Here is a 20,773-nt window from a genome sequence, read left to right as displayed (position 1 = left end):
AGCCACTGAGACAGTCAGAGCTCATGAGCATAGCCAGTGCAAACACCATGTGGTAGCTAGTAAGTCTGGTCAGGCTAGTACTAGGTCTCCAGTCAATTCAGTATAGTGTCAACCCACAGTTGAACATGTATAATAGTTAAGAGGTTAAATAAAATTGTGTTGCATCTCATCAAGTGTTGGAAGTCTGTCTCTCGCTACACAGCATCAAGCGCAGTCCACATCGACCCAGCCAGCCCAACACATCAGATCCATTAGTAAACGGGTCAGACTCACAAAGAAAGGCTTTATTGATGAACGGCTTACAGGAAATGTGGTTTCTATCAATAAGGAAAATACATAAGTCACTCAGAAAGGTGGGTTGATGCTTTCAGTTGACAACGTCCTCAAGCGGAACAGATGCAGATGATCGAATCTGCTTCAGGAGGTTTACGTTTCCTGAATATAAACCTGCTGGGCTCCTTGTTCTGGGAATATTAGGAACAGTTTCCATTTTGGCCCACTCCCTGATCAAGTGCACAACAGCCAGAGGTGAGCAGAAGGAAAAACCAGTGTTGAATTTTCAGATCCCAGGAAAGCTTTATTGCCCGTCCCTAATTGCCCTTGAACTGAGTGGCTTGCTGGGCCTTTGCAGAGGGCGTCTTCGAGTTAACCCCATTGCTATGGGCCTGGGGTCACTTGAGGGCCAGGTAACGAAAGCAGGTTGCCTTCCCTGGATGGCAGCAGCCGGATGGGTTTTTACAACATAGAACATAGAAAAATACAGCACAGAACAGGCCCTTCGGCCCACGATGTTGTGCCGAACCTTTGTCCTAGATTAATCATAGATTATCATAGAATTTACAGTGCAGAAGGAGGCCACTCAGCCCATCGAGTCTGTACCGGCTCTTGGAAAGAGCACCCTACCCGAGGTCAACAACTCCACCCTATCCCCATAACCCATAACCCCACGCAACACTAAGGGCAATTTTGGACACTAAGGGCAATTTATCATGGCCAATCCTCCTAACCTGCACATCTTTGGACTGTGGGAGGAAACCCACGCACACACGGGGAGGATGTGCAGACAGAGACCCAAGCCGGAATCGAACCTGGGACCCTGGAGCTGTGAAGCAATCGTGCTATCCACAATGCTACCGTGCTGCCCTTAAGAACAAATTAATCTGCACTCCATTATTCTACCATAATCCATGTACCTATCCAATAGCCGCTTGAAGGTCCCTAATGTTTCCGACTCAATTACATCAATAACAATTTAATTCCAATTTTATTGATTGGCTTAGAATTCCACCAGCTGCCATGGATGGGATTTGAACCCATGACCCCAGAGAATTAGCCTGAGATTCTAGATTGCTAGCCCAGTGACATTGTGGGGCGGCACGGTAGCATTGTGGATAGCACAATCGCTTCACAGCTCCAGGGTCCCAGGTTCGATTCCGGGCTTGGGTCACTGTCTGTGCGGAGTCTGCACATCCTCCCCGTGTGTGCGTGGGTTTCCTCCGGGTGCTCCGGTTTCCTCCCACAGTCCAAAGACGTGCCGGTTAGGTGGATTGGCCATAATAAATTGCCCTTAGTGTCCAAAATTGCTCTTAGTGTTGGGTGGGGTTACTGGGTTATGGGGATGGGGTGGAGTTGTTGACCTTGGGTAGGGTGCTCTTTCCAAGAGCCGGTGCAGACTCGATGGGCTGAATGGCCTCCTTCTGCACTGTAAATTCTATGATTCTATGACCACTCGGCCACTGTCTCATACTGGAGTTCCATATTAAGATATGCACAACCCATTCGGACAAGCTTTACTGGTACCGTTCATTTCTCAGCTCTACCAGGTTTTCCTTTTGCATTCCCTCTACTCAACCTGCTGCAAGGCCGCGGCTGTTTTTCGTGGACCATCCTTTGGTCTGTCTTCATGGGGGCAATTTTACACTTCTCGACGTAGAGGAGTCTGAATTAACGGCATTCAAACCAATTTAGTGCAAAACCCTTACAGTCCACAGTGAGATCCATCCGATAAATCCAGAGTGGACTCAAATCCCAAACTCCGCCAATGTTTAATCACTTTATCACCCGCTAGATTTGATTGGAAAGTCGTCGTTCCCCCCACCCCCTGCCCCCCACCCACCCACCACCCCAAATCGATCTTTCTCATTCAGATAGTCCAGCATTTTCCCGCAGGTTTCTTTCAGATTTCCGTGGATTTCGTTTCCACCTTCCTTTGGCGGGCCGCCACCGCCATTTTATTCCAATTTGAAGGAGGCCATTTTGAAGTCCCCGTGCACGGACATGTAGTTGACTTCATCCAGGGACAACCTGTTGGGGAACTCGACCACGTGATCGTTTGGGAGTTTGATTTTGAAGCCGTCTCCCTCGAAAGTAATGAGCAGCTGTGGGGGTGGAGGAAAGAAAGGGTTAAGAGGGAAAGGAGGCCGAAATGTCAGACTGGGCCTGCGGCCTACTTCTGAGAATGCGCCAACCAACCTGCGGTGAAGCCTTAGGATGAACTGATGTTGCTGCTTGGGTAAGAATTTTGCGAGCTGGAGAATCCTGTCTCTCTCTCTCTCTCTCTCTCTCAGCGGACCCGTGCAATATTGTTCCCAACTCTGGTTGACTATATTCCTGGAGGTTTCATCGCATCGGCTTTTGTCCCTATTCTAGGCTCTGGTTGCCTGGCAACCCGCCTTGCCGCCCCGATTGGGAGACAAATAGATTCTTGGACCTAATTGGGTGAGTCTTGCATCTCAGCTAAACAGACGTTTTACCTAGCTTCCAAAGCGGAACTTCTGCCATGTCTTCCTCTTTCCTGAGCCGGGGCTCCCCCCGTCCCCCCCCCCCCCCCCCCCTCCCAACTCTGGTTGTCAGGCCCCTCAACAATACCCGACCCACCTCCCGCACCTCTGCTCTCATCCCTTCCCCTCCCTCCCAAACCATCATAGGGCTGCCCTAATTGCTTGTTAGTTTTCACACAAGTGGTTTAAGGTGGGATGGGGGTGGGGGTGTGGGGGGGGGTGTGGGGGGGGGGGGTTTGTTGCTGCAGTTTTAGTCATGAGCTCTGTTTGCTATAGTTTGTAGAGACTCTGATTGAATAGACACAACAGACAAGTTGCGATAGTGTTCTGTTTAAATAGACTCTGTAGACTGTTTGCTGTGCTGTTCTGTTTAAATAGACTCTGTAGACTGTTTGCTGTACTGTTCTGTTTAAATAGACATTGTAGGCTATTTGTCATACTGTTCTGTTTAAATCCATTCTGTAGACTGGTTGCTGTACTTTTCTGTTTAAATAGACTCTGTAGACTGTTTGCCGTACTGTTCTGTTTAAATAGACTCTGTAGACTGTTTGCTGTACTGTTCTGTTTAAATAGACATTGTAGGCTATTTGTCATACTGTTCTGTTTAAATCCATTCTGTAGACTGGTTGCTGTACTTTTCTGTTTAAATAGACTCTGTAGACTGTTTACCGTACTGTTCTGTTTAAATCCACTCTGTAGACTGGTTGCTGTACTTTTCTGTTTAAATAGACTCTGTAGACTGTTTGCCGTACTGTTCTGTTTAAATAGACTCTGAAGACTATTTGTCGTACTGTTCTGTTTAAATAGACTCTGTAGACCGTTTGCCGTACTGTTCTGTTTAAATAGGCTCTGTAGACTGTTTGCCGTACTGTTCTGTTTAAATAGACTCTGTAGACTGTTTGCCATACTGTTCTGTTTAAATAGACTCTGTAGACTGTTTGCCGTACTGTTCTGTTTAAATAGACTCTGTAGACTGTTTGCCGTACTGTTCTGTTTAAATAGACATTGTAGGCTATTTGCCATACTGTCCCGTTTAAATAGGCTCTGTAGACTGTTTGCTGTACTGTTCTGTTTAAAGAGACTCTATAGACTGTTTGCCGTACTTTTCTGTTTAAATAGATTCTGTAGACTGTTTGCCATACTTTTTTGTTTAAATAGACTCTGTAGACTGTTTGCTGTACTTTTCTGTTTAAATAGACTCTGTAGACTGTTTCCTGTACTGTTCTGTTTAAATAGCCATTGTAGACTGTTTGCCGTACTGTTCTGTTTAAATAGACTCTGTAGACTGTTTGCCATACTTTTTGTTTAATAGACTCTGTAGACTGTTTGCCATATTTTTTTGTTTAAATAGACTCTGTAGACTGTTTGCCGTTCTGTTCTGTTCTGTGGAAATAGACTCTGTAGACTGTTTGCCATGCTGTTCTGTTCAAATAGACTCTGTAGACTGTTTGCCGTGCTGTTCTGTTTAAATAGACTCTGTAGATTATTTGATTTAGAGTTCTCATAGAATCACAGTATCATAAAATGTACAGTGCAGATTGAGGCCATTTGTCCCATGAAGTCTACACCGGCTCTTGGAAAGAGCACCCTACTTAAGTCCACACCTCCAACCTATCCCGTAAGCCACTAACCCCTCCTAACCTTTTTGGACACGAACGGCAATATAGCATGGCCAATCCAGCTAACATCTTTGGAATGTGGGAGGAAACCAGAGCATCCGGAGGAAACCCACGCGGACACGCGGGAGAACGTGCAGACTCCACACAGGCAGCGACCCAAGCCAGGACTTGAACCTGGGGACCCTTGAGCTGTGAAACAACAGAGCTAGCCACTGTGCCATCGCACCACCCACAATTCTATTTAAATAAACTCCACAGAATAGTTTGCTACAAGTCCCACCCACCACACCACTCCCACCACCAGCCCAGCTCACTGCCTGACACGATGGCGTCAATAGACATTCTCAGCAAACACTGACAATCCGTGATCGATTCCAGCTTGGGTCACTGTCTGTGCGGAGTCTGCACATCCTCCCCGTGTGTGCGTGGGTTTCCTCCGGGTGCTCCGGTTTCCCCCCACAGTCCAAAGATGTGCAGGTTAGGTGGATTGGCCATGCTAAATTGCCCTTAGTGTCCAAAATTGCCCTTGGTGTTGGGTGGGGTTACTGGGTTATGGGGATAGGGTGGAGGTGTTGACCTTGGGTAGGGTGCTCGTTCTAAGAGCCGGTGCAGACTCGATGGGCCGAATGGCCTCCTTCTGCACTGCAAATTCTATGATATCTATGAAATCACTTTATTTCTTCAACAAATTCAATAATCAGGTGGTCGGAATTCTTGGGATAGAAAGTGTGTGGGTCAATGCAGTAGAAATCACGACATTCCTATTAATAAACACTGACCATTTTATTTTTGGATCTACATCTCGGTGAGGTGAATGGGTTGTCCAAGCTCCCCTTACCTTGATCTCGACCCCCTTGCTGAAGGGGAACTGGCCATCTCTGTGCTCACTCCCCCAGCAGTCGTCACACTTTGAGTTGCAGACAATCACGGTCTCGTCAAAGCGGGGGTTGAAGTGAAGACCGATGTGGCCTTCGCTGCTCCCTAGGTTCACCATGAATCTGTAGTCGGACGAAAGAAGGAGATTCAAACCTTTGCGCCATTGGTTGCAGTCAATCTGAGAAAGGTGCTTTGCATTTCCGCACGTTTGCGGCTGATTCGCAGAGGAACCAGGGAACAATAGGAATAGCAATCGGGGAGTAACCAGATAACTTGTTTTGGTAGCGATGCTGACCGAGGGCTGAATGTTGGTCGGGGGCGATGCTGACTGAGGGCTGAATGTTGGTCGGGGGCGATGCTGACTGGGGGCTGAATGTTGGTCAGTAGCGATGCTGACTGGGGGCTGAATGTTGGTCAGTAGCGATGCTGACTGAGGGCTGAATGTTGGTCGGGAGCGATGCTGATTGAGGGCTGAATGTTGGTCGGGGGCGATGCTGACTGAGGGCTGAATGTTGGTCGGGGGCGATGCTGACTGAGGGCTGAATGTTGGTCGGGGTCGATGCTGACTGAGGGCTGAATGTTGGTCGGGGGCGATGCTGACTGAGGGCTGAATGTTGGTCGGGGGCGATGCTGACTGAGGGCTGAATGTTGGTCGGGGGCGATGCTGACTGGGGGCTGAATGTTTGTCGGGGTCGATGCTGACTGAGGGCTGAATGTTGGTCGGGGTCGATGCTGACTGGGGGCTGAATGTTGGTCGGGAGCGATACTGACTGAGGGCTGAATGTTGGTCGGGGGCGATGCTGATTGAGGGCTGAATGTTGGTCGGTAGCGATGCTGACTGAGGGCTGAATGTTGGTTGGGGGCGATGCTGACTGGGGGCTGAATGTTGGTCGGGAGCGATACTGACTGAGGGCTGAATGTTGGTCGGGGGCGATGCTGACTGCGGGCTGAATGTTGGTCAGTAGCGATGCTGACTGGGGGCTGAATGTTGGTCAGTAGTGATGCTGACTGAGGGCTGAATGTTGGTCGGGGGCGATGCTGACTGAGGGCTGAATGTTGGTCGGGGTCGATGCTGACTGAGGGCTGAATGTTGGTCGGGGCGATACTGACTGAGGGCTGAATGTTGGTCGGGGGCGATGCTGACTGCGGGCTGAATGTTGGTCAGTAGCGATGCTGACTGGGGGCTGAATGTTGGTCAGTAGCGATGCTGACTGGGGGCTGAATGTTGGTCGGGAGCAATGCTGACTGAGGGCTGAATGTTGGTCGGGGTCGATGCTGACTGAGGGCTGAATGTTGGTCGGGGCGATGCTGACTGAGGGCTGAATGTTGGTCGGGGGGCGATGCTGACTGAGGGCTGAATGTTGGTCGGGGGCGATGCTGACTGAGGGCTGAATGTTGGTCGGGAGCGATGCTGACTGAGGGCTGAATGTTGGTCGGGGGCGATGCTGACTGAGGGCTGAATGTTGGTCGGGGGCGATGCTGACTGGGGGCTGAATGTTTGTCGGGGTCGATGCTGACTGAGGGCTGCATGTTGGTCGGGGTCGATGCTGATTGAGGGCTGAATGTTGGTCGGTAGCGATGCTGACTGAGGGCTGAATGTTGGTTGGGGGTGATGCTGACTGGGGGCTGAATGTTGGTCGGGAGCGATACTGACTGAGGGCTGAATGTTGGTCGGGGGCGATGCTGACTGCGGGCTGAATGTTGGTCAGTAGCGATGCTGACTGGGGGCTGAATGTTGGTCAGTAGCGATGCTGACTGGGGGCTGAATGTTGGTCGGGAGCGATGCTGACTGAGGGCTGAATGTTGGTCGGGGTCGATGCTGACTGAGGGCTGAATGTTGGTCGGGGCGATACTGACTGAGGGCTGAATGTTGGTCGGGGGCGATGCTGACTGCGGGCTGAATGTTGGTCAGTAGCGATGCTGACTGGGGGCTGAATGTTGGTCAGTAGCGATGCTGACTGGGGGCTGAATGTTGGTCGGGAGCGATGCTGACTGAGGGCTGAATGTTGGTCGGGAGCGATGCTGACTGAGGGCTGAATGTTGGTCAGTGGCGATGCTGACTGAGGGCTGAATGTTGGTCAGTAGCGATGCTGACTGAGGGCTGAATGTTGGTCGGGGTCGATGCTGACTGAGGGCTGAATGTTGGTCGGGGGCGATGCTGACTGAGGGCTGAATGTTGGTCGGGGGCGATGCTGACTGAGGGCTGAATGTTGGTCGGGAGCGATGCTGACTGAGGGCTGAATGTTGGTCGGGGGTGATGCTGACTGAGGGCTGAATGTTGGTCGGGGGCGATGCTGACTGGGGGCTGAATGTTTGTCGGGGTCGATGCTGACTGAGGGCTGCATGTTGGTCGGGGTCGATGCTGACTGGGGGCTGAATGTTGGTCGGGAGCGATACTGACTGAGGGCTGAATGTTAGTCGGGGGCGATGCTGATTGAGGGCTGAATGTTGGTCGGTAGCGATGCTGACTGAGGGCTGAATGTTGGTTGGGGGCGATGCTGACTGGGGGCTGAATGTTGGTCGGGAGCGATACTGACTGAGGGCTGAATGTTGGTCGGGGGCGATGCTGACTGCGGGCTGAATGTTGGTCAGTAGCGATGCTGACTGGGGGCTGAATGTTGGTCAGTAGCGATGCTGACTGGGGGCTGAATGTTGGTCGGGAGCGATGCCTACTGAGGGCTGAATGTTGGTCGGGGTCGATGCTGACTGAGGGCTGAATGTTGGTCGGGGCGATGCTGACTGAGGGCTGAATGTTGGTCGGGGGCGATGCTGACTGAGGGCTGAATGTTGGTCGGGGGCGATGCTGACTGAGGGCTGAATGTTGGTCGGGAGCGATGCTGACTGAGGGCTGAATGTTGGTCGGGGGCGATGCTGACTGAGGGGTGAACGTTGGTCGGGGTCGATGCTGACTGAGGGCTGAATGTTGGTCGGGGGCGATGCTGACTGGGGGCTGAATGTTGGTCAGTAGCGATGCTGACTGAGGGCTGAATGTTGGTCAGTAGCGATGCTGACTGAGGGCTGAATTTTGGTCGGGGGCGATGCTGACTGGGGGCTGAATGTTGGTCAGTAGTGATGCTGACTGAGGGCTGAATGTTGGTCGGGAGCGATGCTGACTGAGGGCTGAATGTTGGTCGGGAGCGATGCTGACTGAGAGCTGAATGTTGGTCGGGGGCGATGCTGACTGAGGGCTGAATGTTGGTCGGGGTCAATGCTGACTGGGGGCTGAATGTTGGTCAGTAGCGATGCTGACTGGGGGCTGAATGTTGGTCAGTAGCGATGCTGACTGAGGGCTGAATGTTGGTCGGGGGCGATGCTGACTGGGGGCTGAATGTTGGTCAGTAGCGATGCTGACTGAGGGCTGAATGTTGGTCGGGAGCGATGCTGACTGGGGGCTGAATGTTGGTCGGGGGCGATGCTGACTGAGGGCTGAATGTTGGTCGGGGGCGATGCTGACTGAGGGCTGAATGTTGGTCGGGAGCGATACTGACTGAGGGCTGAATGTTGGTCGGGGGCGATGCTGACTGCGGGCTGAATGTTGGTCAGTAGCGATGCTGACTGGGGGCTGAATGTTGGTCAGTAGCGATGCTGACTGGGGGCTGAATGTTGGTCGGGAGCGATGCTGACTGAGGGCTGAATGTTGGTCGGGGTCGATGCTGACTGAGGGCTGAATGTTGGTCGGGGCGATGCTGACTGAGGGCTGAATGTTGGTCGGGGGCGATGCTGACTGAGGGCTGAATGTTGGTCGGGGGCGATGCTGACTGAGGGCTGAATGTTGGTCGGGAGCGATGCTGACTGAGGGCTGAATGTTGGTCGGGGGCGATGCTGACTGAGGGCTGAATGTTGGTCGGGGGCGATGCTGACTGGGGGCTGAATGTTTGTCGGGGTCGATGCTGACTGAGGGCTGCATGTTGGTCGGGGTCGATGCTGATTGAGGGCTGAATGTTGGTCGGTAGCGATGCTGACTGAGGGCTGAATGTTGGTTGGGGGTGATGCTGACTGGGGGCTGAATGTTGGTCGGGAGCGATACTGACTGAGGGCTGAATGTTGGTCGGGGGCGATGCTGACTGCGGGCTGAATGTTGGTCAGTAGCGATGCTGACTGGGGGCTGAATGTTGGTCAGTAGCGATGCTGACTGGGGGCTGAATGTTGGTCGGGAGCGATGCTGACTGAGGGCTGAATGTTGGTCGGGGTCGATGCTGACTGAGGGCTGAATGTTGGTCGGGGCGATACTGACTGGGGGCTGAATGTTGGTCAGTAGCGATGCTGACTGGGGGCTGAATGTTGGTCGGGAGCGATGCTGACTGAGGGCTGAATGTTGGTCGGGAGCGATGCTGACTGAGGGCTGAATGTTGGTCAGTGGCGATGCTGACTGAGGGCTGAATGTTGGTCAGTAGCGATGCTGACTGAGGGCTGAATGTTGGTCGGGGTCGATGCTGACTGAGGGCTGAATGTTGGTCGGGGGCGATGCTGACTGAGGGCTGAATGTTGGTCGGGGGCGATGCTGACTGAGGGCTGAATGTTGGTCGGGAGCGATGCTGACTGAGGGCTGAATGTTGGTCGGGGGCGATGCTGACTGAGGGCTGAATGTTGGTCGGGGGCGATGCTGACTGGGGGCTGAATGTTTGTCGGGGTCGATGCTGACTGAGGGCTGCATGTTGGTCGGGGTCGATGCTGACTGGGGGCTGAATGTTGGTCGGGAGCGATACTGACTGAGGGCTGAATGTTGGTCGGGGGCGATGCTGATTGAGGGCTGAATGTTGGTCGGTAGCGATGCTGACTGAGGGCTGAATGTTGGTTGGGGGCGATGCTGACTGGGGGCTGAATGTTGGTCGGGAGCGATACTGACTGAGGGCTGAATGTTGGTCGGGGGGCGATGCTGACTGCGGGCTGAATGTTGGTCAGTAGCGATGCTGACTGGGGGCTGAATGTTGGTCAGTAGCGATGCTGACTGGGGGCTGAATGTTGGTCGGGAGCGATGCTGACTGAGGGCTGAATGTTGGTCGGGGTCGATGCTGACTGAGGGCTGAATGTTGGTCGGGGCGATGCTGACTGAGGGCTGAATGTTGGTCGGGGGCGATGCTGACTGAGGGCTGAATGTTGGTCGGGGGCGATGCTGACTGAGGGCTGAATGTTGGTCGGGAGCGATGCTGACTGAGGGCTGAACGTTGGTCGGGGGCGATGCTGACTGAGGGCTGAACGTTGGTCGGGGTCGATGCTGACTGAGGGCTGAATGTTGGTCGGGGGCGATGCTGACTGGGGGCTGAATGTTGGTCAGTAGCAATGCTGACTGAGGGCTGAATGTTGGTCAGTAGCGATGCTGACTGAGGGCTGAATTTTGGTCGGGGGCGATGCTGACTGGGGGCTGAATGTTGGTCAGTAGTGATGCTGACTGAGGGCTGAATGTTGGTCGGGAGCGATGCTGACTGAGGGCTGAATGTTGGTCGGGAGCGATGCTGACTGAGAGCTGAATGTTGGTCGGGGGCGATGCTGACTGAGGGCTGAATGTTGGTCGGGGTTAATGCTGACTGGGGGCTGAATGTTGGTCAGTAGCGATGCTGACTGGGGGCTGAATGTTGGTCAGTAGCGATGCTGACTGAGGGCTGAATGTTGGTCGGGGGGCGATGCTGACTGGGGGCTGAATGTTGGTCAGTAGCGATGCTGACTGAGGGCTGAATGTTGGTCGGGAGCGATGCTGACTGGGGGCTGAATGTTGGTCGGGGGCGATGCTGACTGAGGGCTGAATGTTGGTCAGTAGCGATGCTGACTGAGGGCTGAATGTTGGTCAGTGGCGATGCTGACTGAGGGCTGAATGTTGGTCAGTAGCGATGCTGACTGAGGGCTGAATTTTGGTCGGGGGCGATGCTGACTGGGGGCTGAATGTTGGTCGGGGGCGATGCTGACTGGGGGCTGAATATTGGTCAGTAGCGATGCTGACTGAGGGCTGAATGTTGGTTGGGGCGATGCTGATTGAGGGCTGAATGTTGGTCGGGGGCGATGCTGACTGAGGGCTGAATGTTGGTCAGTAGCGATGCTGACTGAGGGCTGAATGTTGGTCGGGGGCGATGCTGACTGAGGGCTGAATGTTGGTCGGGGGCGATGCTGACTGAGGGCTGAATGTTGGTCAGTAGCGATGCTGACTGAGGGCTGAATGTTGGTCGGGGTCGATGCTGACTGGGGGCTGAATGTTGGTCAGTAGTGATGCTGACTGAGGGCTGAATGTTGGTCGGGGGCGATGCTGACTGAGGGCTGAATGTTGGTCGGGGGCGATGCTGACTGAGGGCTGAATGTTGGTCAGTAGCGATGCTGACTGAGGGCTGAATGTTGGTCGGGGGCGATGCTGACTGAGGGCTGAATATTGGTCACTAGCGATGCTGACTGAGGGCTGAATGTTGGTTGGGGCGATGCTGACTGAGGGCTGAATGTTGGTCGGGGGCGATGCTGACTGGGGGCTGAATGTTGGTCGGGGGCGATACTGACTGGGGGCTGAATATTGGTCAGTAGCGATGCTGACTGAGGGCTGAATGTTGGTTGGGGCGATGCTGACTGAGGGCTGAATGTTGGTCGGTAGCGATGCTGACTGAGGGCTGAATGTTGGTCGGGGAGCGATGCTGACTGAGGGCTGAATGTTGGTCAGTAGCGATGCTGACTGAGGGCTGAATGTTGGTCGGGGGTGATGCTGACTGAGGGCTGAATGTTGGTTGGGGCGATGCTGACTGAGGGCTGAATGTTGGTCGGTAGCGATGCTGACTGAGGGCTGAATGTTGGTCGGGGGCGATGCTGACTGAGGGCTGAATGTTGGTCGGGACACTGGGAGAATCCTGCTCCTCTTGGATAGACGTTATCTATCCGAGTGCACAGACAGGCGTGATGTTCATGTTTAGTGTTTGATTATGTGAGTCTGATACCTTGGCAGGATTCTCTGATCGTGAGGATAAGTGTTGACGCCGTTGGAAACGCCGTCACGTTTCTCGATGGCGTCAATACGGCCTCAGGATCAGCAATACTGGCCCCTACAGGGGGCCAGCACGGCACTGCAGCGGCCCATGCCACTCCAGCTGCTGATTTCGGTGTTAAGTGGGCGCCGAGATGTCCGTGCATGCGCAGTGGCTCCCTTCTCCACTCCGGCCCCGACGCAACATGGCGTAGGGCTAAAGGGGCCGGCGTGGAAATAAAGTGTTAACCGTAAGCATACGTTATACATTTATCTGATGTTTCTTTGCACATTAGGGGCAATTGCTCAAGAACCTTGTAAGGATGGGTACGAATCTCACCTGTTAGCATCATCCGTAATCTTCCCTTTAATCTTCAGGGTGTCTCCACTTTTCATACCCATGTTATGCACTTCAATCTGTTTCCGATGTTGGGAGGAAAGCAACATTAATTAAATGAAAATCGCTTATTGTCACAAGTAGGCTTCAAATGAAGTTACTGTGAAAAGCCCCTAGTCGCCACATTCCGGCGCCTGTCCGGGGAGGCTGGTACGGGAATCGAACCGTGCTGCTGGCCTGCTTGGGTCTGCTTTCAAAGCCAGCGATTTAGCCCTGTGCGCTAAACCAGCCCCGATAGAAAGAGAGTGAAAGAGGGTGAAAGTGGACGAAAGAATGCAAAAGAATATTATTTTATTCTTCCCTCTTATTTACCAAAAAAGTCGCCCTCCGATTTCCACTTGCTAATGTGTTTGAATTCACACAAAAAGTTCTCTCCAAACACAGGCGGGGCGGGGGCATTCCAGTCTTTATGTTTGTGGGATAAAGAGGCTTTCTGAAGAGGAAAGATTGGGCCCACATTCATTGGAGTGAAGAAGAATGAGAGGTGGTCTTATTGAAACACATGCAATGCCAAAGGAACTCGACAGGGTGGGTGCTGGGACGACGTTTTCGGGGCAATCTAGAAGAAGGGGGCCTAATTTAAAAATAAGGGGCCTTCCGTTTAAGACAGGGATGAGGATGGATTTCTTCTCTTAGAGCTTTGGAATTCTCATCCGCAGGGAGAAATGGAGGCTGGGCCATTGAATATAGTCAAGGCATAGTTAGATTTCTGGTCGACAGCGGAGTTAAGAATAATGGCAAGACATTGGAGTTTTTTTTTTAAAATGTTGTCCCGTCCTTAGAGTTACAAAGCCAATATGCAGAGAGAACAAGGCAAACCCCTAATCCATTTGGTTTGCTCCAAAAAACAATTCAAATTCAAATTGAAGACAATTCATGGGACATAAAAAAGATCCAAGCTGACAAGAAAAAGGGTCGCCCCCCCCCCCCCCCCCCCCCCATCTTGTGCTGGACCTGACGGCTTGATCTTAGCCAAGAGGTCGAGAAGCGCGGAGGAAATTGGACTTAAGGCCACAATCAGATCATCTATGACCTTATTGGCTGACAGAGCAGGCCGAGTGGCCCAATCCTGCTTTCCATTCAAGAACAATACAGCACAGGCCATTCGGCCCTCCAAACCTGTACCGGTCATGATACCACCCCTGGTTCTATGTACACGCATGCAGGCAAAACCACTAACATCCAACCCGACTGAATAAAGACATGAAAATTCAATTCCTTGTGCCTAATATTTAAGAGATATTAATATTTAATATTTAAGGATGGTGACATCCTTCTTCCGCTACCCAAAGGCTTTTCACTATCATACCATGACTCAATGGTAGCAAACTCTTTTTTTTTTTTTTTTATAAATTTAGATTACCCAATTATTTTTTCTATTAAGGGGCAATTTAGCGTGGCCAATCCACCTACTCTGCACATTTTTGGGTTGTGGGGGCGAAACCCACGCAGACACGGGGAGAATGTGCAAACTCCACACGGACAGTGACCCAGAGCCGGGATCGAACCTGGGACCTCAGCGCCGTGAGGCGGTTATGCTAACCACTAGGCCACCGTGCTGCCCTAATGGTAGCAAACTCACCTGTACCTCATGAGAGGCAAATTGAACTTTAACCTTTGAAACTGCTGAATGGTGTCAGGTTGACCGTACAGTTTAACAGAATCAAAACGATGTTTTTTATTCATTACATTTTTAAAAAAATTTAGAGTACCCAATTCATTTTTTTGCAATGAAGGGGCAATTTAGTGTGGCCAATCCACCCAGCCTGCACATCTTTGGGTTGTGGAGGCGAAACCCACGCAGACACGGGGAGAATGTGCAAACTCCGCGCGGACAGTGACCCAGAGCCGGGATTCGATCCTGGGACCTCGGAGGCAGCAGTGCTAACCACTGCGCCACCGGAAAACAACGTTGTTAATGGTGGCTTTAACTTCTATCGCTAAGGGTTGGTAAAGGAGAGATTTTAAGGTGCAAAGAATGATCACAATGGTGTAAATATTTAGCACGCACTAAATACAATAAAAACGACTCTTAAAAAATCTTGCTCTCCGTATGCACGGACGGCGATGTCTTTGTAGTTGAAGTGATCAGAGAGGCTTTGTCAATGAACAAAACTGTTTATTAACTAATTAAAACACTAAAGGGTAGCTATGATGTCCACTATGAATATAGTTGGATACTAAGGCTAAATACATCCAACTATGAGTAACTAAGGAGCTACTCGATATGCGACTGAACTCTACGTCTGCTATCCACATTCTGCCTCACATGTGGCCGTGTTTCAGTAACGTTCTCCCGTCGCCACGCTACCTGTGGTCGGATGCTAGAATTGCAATCTATACATACAGGCACTCAGAGAACATACAGTGCAGAAGGAGGCCATTCGGCCCGTCGAGTCTGCACCGATCCACTTAAGCCCTCACTTCCACCCTATCCCCATAACCCAATAACTCCTCCTAACCTTTTTGGACACTAAGGGCAATTTAGCATGGTCAATCCACCCAACCTGCACATCTTTGGACTGTGGGAGGAAACCGGAGCACCCGGAGGAAACCCACGCAGACACGGGGAGAACGTGCAGACTCCGCGCGGACAGTAACCCAGCGGGGAATCGAACCTGGGACCCTGGCGCTGTGAAGACACAGTGCTAGCCACTTGTGCTACCTTGCTGCCCATGTTTATATACAGTTTGGTTATTATATTAGAAACACAGATGATAGTTCACATATCATCACATAGGCCTCTGAGTCGATCCTTTCTTCGATTTTCATTTTCCCAAGATTGGCGGCCATCTTTGCAGCTGTTTAGAGCTTAGCGGTAGCTTAGGGGCAGCACGGTAGCACAGTGGTAAGCACAGTTGCTTCACAGCTCCAGGGTCCCAGGTTCGATTCCCCGCTGGGTCACTGTCTGTGCTGAGTCTGCACGTCCTCCCCGTGTCTGCGTGGGTTTCCTCCGGGTGCTCCGGTTTCCTCCCACAGTCCAAAGACGTGCAGATTAGGTGGATTGGCCGTGCTAAATTGCCCTTAGTGTCCAAAACGATTGGGTGCGGACACGGAATAGGGTAGAAGCGTGGGCTTAGGTCGGCTGCTCTTTCCAGGGGCCGTTGCAGACTTGATGGGCCGAATGGCTTCCTTCGGCACTGTAAATTCTATAATCCTATGATAAACTCTGAACAACACTCTCTGAATCTCTTGATCCAACAACGTCACTATCCCGCCTTAGGGTGTTCCTTTGAAACCTAACTCTTTGACAAAGGGTGGGATTTTCAGCAACCCTCCCCCCCCCCCCACACGACTTGTTTTCCGGAGACGGAGTCTGTTTGCCATGGGCTGCAGATGGAATCTTTTGGTCCCGTCGAAGTCCAGGCCGCTTTGCGTGGTTCGCCGGCAACCCGGAAAACCGCTGCCAAGGGTGGAAGATCCCGACGTCAGGATGGGCTGGAAACCCCTCCCCGGGAAAGTTCGTTAGTATCTCAAGTCTCTTCCTGTGACTGACTTGGTGTCAAATGTTTTCTCCTTGGGCCACCAGGGCCGAAGGGGGCTTTGAATCCAGAACTTTATCATTCTGAGGCATGAGCACCGCCAACTTGACCACTCTAGTCACGCGCAACGATGATGGAAGAGGCTGGGGTGGTCTTCTTTGGAACCGAGGCAGCGGAGGGAAAACCTAACTGAGGTGCGTCCCGAACCGGCCACCCAGCCGGAGGCGGGGCGACGCCAACGCTGCGGGTTCAATTCCCAATACCTTCACCGCCAGTCAGCTCTCTCTCACGTTGGGAGAGCGACCTACCATCCTCTTGGACTGTGGCTGCCATAATATACATCCAGGTATATGATGGAGTGCAGACAGGCAGTGATTGACACACAGGATGACCAGTGAGCACACAGAACACAGCAGCCAATCACCAGACAGGACACGACCACTATAAAGTCAGAGGGCACCAGTTTTCCCGCTCTCTCGGGACCCAGCCTCTGAGACAGTCAGAGCTCGTGAGCGAGCCAGCGCAAACACCATGTGGTAGCTAATAAGTCTGGCCAGGCTAGCATCAGGTCTCCAGTCAAGTCAGCATACTGTCAACCCACAGTTGAACATGTAAAATAGTTTAGATGTTAAATAAAATTGTGTTGCATCTCATCAAGTGTTGGAAGCCTGTCTCTCGCTACACTCAATCGACCCAGCCTGCCCAACACATCAGTGGCGACATTTACATTTAAAACAAAAATACTGAGGCATGCACTCTAAGGCTATAGGTCAAAACCTGGAAAGTGAAGTCAGGACATATATCTTTCGCTGCTCGTGCAAACACAATGGGTCAAATGTCCTCCTTTAGAGCTATAAATTTATATTAATCCGTGAGTTGTGCAAAACGTGCTTTTAGATCATTAGTCACCACTATCTAAACATAGCTGCCCCCTTTATTACCGCGATTATGTCCTTATCTATTAGTATCCTTCCAATAAAGGACGCCTTCTCTGCGTAATAGCTTTATCATCACAATTCTTTAATTGCTAGTTCCTGTTGACTGTTACTCATTGCCACTTTCTGAATAATTTATCCCCACCATTTGTTGCCACATTGGCAAATAGACCTCCCTCGAGATCGATGGTGTAGTCCAAGTCTGACTTGGTCATGACCAGACTTTAGTGCAGCCTTTCACCTTTTTGGCACCTATTTGCAAAATGTTGGTTTTTCCCTTGGGAAAGTGGGAATATGAAGCAGCGGAAATTTGGGACCTGACCACTTGCATCTTCATAGAATTTACTGCGCATGGGGGAGGCCATTCGGCCCATCAGGTTTGCACTGGCCCTTGGAAAGGGCACCCTACTTAAGCCCATCCCCGTAACCCGGTAACCGCACCTAACCTTTTGGACACGAAAGGGGCAATTTCTATCACGGCCAATCCACCCAACCTGCACGTCTTTGGACTGTGGGAGGAAACCGGAGCACCCGGAGGAAACCCACGCAGACACGGGGAGAATATAAAAACTCCACACAGAGAGTCACCCGATCCAGAATGGAACCCAGGTCCCTGACACTGTGAGGACACAGTGCTAACCACTGTGCCGCCATGCAATAATCTTGATTATTGAAAAGTGGTTTCCATTTTGACAAACCTAGGTGAAGGATCAAGGCCTGCAGGACAGGACAAGGCCGGGATTGTTAAAAAGTAGGAGGGAAGGTCAAATGTAAAAACATGAGGAACAAGAGCAGGAGTAGGCCATTCTGCCCCTCAAGCCTGCCCCACCATTCACTGCTATCATGGTTGATCTGACTGCGACCTCAATTCCATTTTGCTGCATGTCCTCCCATAGCTTTGCCCCCCCCCCCCCCCCCCCTTCCCATGCACCCCAATTACCGGAACTCAGCCTTGGCACGGTGGCAGAATTGTTAACACTGCTGCCTCATAGCGCCAGGGACCCGGATTCAATTCCAGCCTCGGGTGACTGTCTGTGCGGAGTCTGCATGTTCTCCCCCTGTCTGTGTGGGTTTCCTCCGGGCGCTCCGGTTTCCTCCCACAGTCCAAAGATGCGCAGGTTAGGTGGATTGGCCACGCTAAATTGCCCCTTAATGTCCAAAGATGTTTAGGTTGAGAGGTTATCAGGATAGGGTGGGGGGTGTGGGCTTGCGTGGAGTGCTCTGTCAGAGGGTCAGTACAGACTCGATGGGCCGGATGGCCTCCTTCTGCACTGTAGGGATTCTCTGATTTATATGATTTAATTCTTGTAAATCTCTCTTGTATACTTTGCAAAGCCTGCCAAAGGTTGAGTGCTGAAAATTGGACACAGTATCCAACGTAATGCTGACTCCTTTGAACCACTGCGATCTGATTGTCCCTCAATCCTGTCTACTCTTTGCTAAATTAATCCCCTCTCCCCATACCACCTTGCTGCACATTCATCCTTGTGAATGGTTACAGTCCGGCTTTAATGATTCAGTGTGCCCGGCATCAGTTTTGTACCCTGAGAGTGACGATTACATTTTATAAAATGTCTGCCTGCGCAATTTGAAGGCGAGCAGGAGCTTACGTTTTTTTTCTTTGCCGCTCAAGGCACTTTGGGTTTTGGATGTAAAATAAACCCTCGAGCTGGACTTTCCCTTCCGTTTTAAATGGTCCTCCCTTTAAACTTTCCACCTTTGGAAGCGACCTGTGAAAGCGCCTTAACCCTTCACCTTAGACCAAACGCCAACCTCTCCGGCCCCTCTGCGCAATTTACTCACCGGCATCTTCGCAAATTCGCAGGGCGAGACCGAGTTTGAGACAGTGGGTGAAGTTGTGACAGTCTTGTGAAGAGAGAGGCAGTAACAGAGAGGGGGGGGGGGCGTTTATATATCTATACACCGGTCAAAGGACGTTAATCGCTGTTAATCATTGATCAGAATTGATAACAGTTTTAAGTCCACCAAATGATTCATGACAATTAAACGAAACACTTGCATTTATATAACGATCTCTCAAAGCATCTCCTGATGTCCAGTCACTGCTGTAACGTGGCAGTCAATTTGTACACAGAAAGATCCCACAAACAACATTGCGCTAATGGCCAAACAGTTGGTTGAGGGAATAACATTAGCTCTCTGGACACCGGGTATGGCTCTTTTCTTGAAAAGAGTGGCCATGGGATCCCTTACCTCTACCTGGACAGACAGAAGGGGTCTTCGTCGAATGTTTCCCCCGACAGACAGCGGGCGGGATTTTCCAATAATGGGGCTATGACCCCACTCCAGCGTCAAAACGTGGGCGTTTCACTCTGGACTTTCTTCAGGATTCTCCTACCTGCAGGGGGCTGGCAGGGCCCCGGTGTGCTCCTCGCAGCTCAGGCTGCGGATACGGGGCCCTGCACTTCCAGTCGGGAGTCCGCGCATGCGCACGGCGGCGGCCTTTGGCGGCCAACCCGCACGACATGGCGGAATCGGCTGTGGAGCGGCCCTGAAAATATAGGCCTCAATTAAGTTACTGTGAAAAGCCCCTAGTCGCCACATTCCGGTGCCTGTCCGGGGAGGCTGTTACGGGAATTGAACCGTGCTGCTGGCCTGCTTGGTCTGCTTTAAAAGCCAGCGATTTAGCCCAGTGAGCTAAACCAGCCCCAGTCCAGTAACAATACCACCGCTACACCACCTCCTCATCAGTGTGCTTAAGCCCTTGATTGATACTTAAACCTAGAACCTTGAGAATCTGAGGCAAGAGAGTTACCAACAGGGTCACGGCTGGTACTTGCATACTACACCCATTGAAAATGGACGAGACCCACTCCAAGTTCAGTCCTTCCGTTTGCTCTGTTGCCCTGGCGATACTATTCTGGTACACCAATATCCCTTTCGGGAAGGAAATCGTAAGCAGAAGTAGATTTGAATTGGAAATTAATACTGTGAGGGAAGCAATGAGTATGGGAAATTGGTTTTGGCTCCCTTACATTGTCATAGAGGGAATGCAACGAAGGATCCAGGGATGGTGGGATTGTCCTGTGAAGAGAGACGGGAAAACTGGGCCGGTATTCTCCAGCGTTTAGAAGATTGGGAGGTGATCTCATTGAAATCTACCAAATACTTAAAGGAACAAACTGGGTGGATGCAGGTGAGATGCTTCCCTGGGCTGGGGGGGAGACTGGAACCAGGGGCACAATTTCAAAATAAAGGAAAAGCCACTTGGGTCCGGGATGAGGAGAAATTCCTTCGCACAGAGGGTTGTGAATCTTTGGAATTCTCTATCCCAGAGGGTTGCGCAAGCTCAGTCATTGAGTATATTTAAGGATTGATAAGATTTCTGCTTAAAAATGATGTAAAGGGTTATGGGGATAGTGTGGGGTAAAATAATGGGCGACACCGTGGCACAGAGGTCACCATTGCTGCCTCACGGGCAGCAAGGTGGTGCAGCGGTTAGCACTGCAGCCTCCTGGCACCGTTGTTGGGTAGGTGGATTGGCCATGCTAAATTGCCCCTAATTGGAAAAATGAATTGGGTACTCTAAATTTTTTAAAAAAAAGAATTGCTGCCTCACAGCACCAGGGACTCGGGTTCGATTCCGGCCTTGGGGGACTGTCTGTGTGGAGTTTGCACGTTCTCCCCCTGCGTGGGTTTCCTCCGAGTGCTCCAATTTCCTACCACAGTCCAAAGATGTGCAGTTTAGGTGGATTGGCCGTGATACATATTGCCCCTAAGTGTCCAAAGATG

General features: G+C 51.5%; 1 protein-coding gene across 2 annotated transcripts; it reads right to left on the bottom strand.

Annotated features, from left to right (window-relative positions):
* Positions 1 to 263: 263 nt before the first annotated feature.
* On the bottom strand, positions 264 to 18,900 carry LOC119956566 (galectin-2-like). 2 transcript variants are annotated; one of them, XM_038783867.1, is made up of 5 exons: positions 18,824 to 18,900; positions 12,547 to 12,623; positions 5,238 to 5,397; positions 2,255 to 2,378; positions 264 to 858 (listed from the first exon to the last, which is right to left on the bottom strand). In XM_038783867.1, the coding sequence occupies exons 1-5, from the start codon at positions 18,827 to 18,829 to the stop codon at positions 815 to 817; spliced, it is 411 nt and encodes a 136-aa protein (XP_038639795.1). In that variant the 5' UTR covers positions 18,830 to 18,900; the 3' UTR covers positions 264 to 814. The 2 variants fall into 2 exon arrangements, with proteins under 2 accessions (XP_038639795.1, XP_038639796.1); XM_038783868.1 differs by lacking the exon at positions 264 to 858 and having other exon boundaries at positions 2,126 to 2,378.
* Between the last annotated feature and the right edge of the window lie 1,873 nt (positions 18,901 to 20,773).

The sequence above is a fragment of the Scyliorhinus canicula genome, chromosome 23 (genome assembly GCF_902713615.1).
Source record: "Scyliorhinus canicula chromosome 23, sScyCan1.1, whole genome shotgun sequence".
Lineage (NCBI taxonomy): Eukaryota > Metazoa > Chordata > Chondrichthyes > Carcharhiniformes > Scyliorhinidae > Scyliorhinus > Scyliorhinus canicula.
Note: the sequence above shows the minus strand (reverse complement) of the source record. Positions and strands in the feature narration are given on the sequence as shown.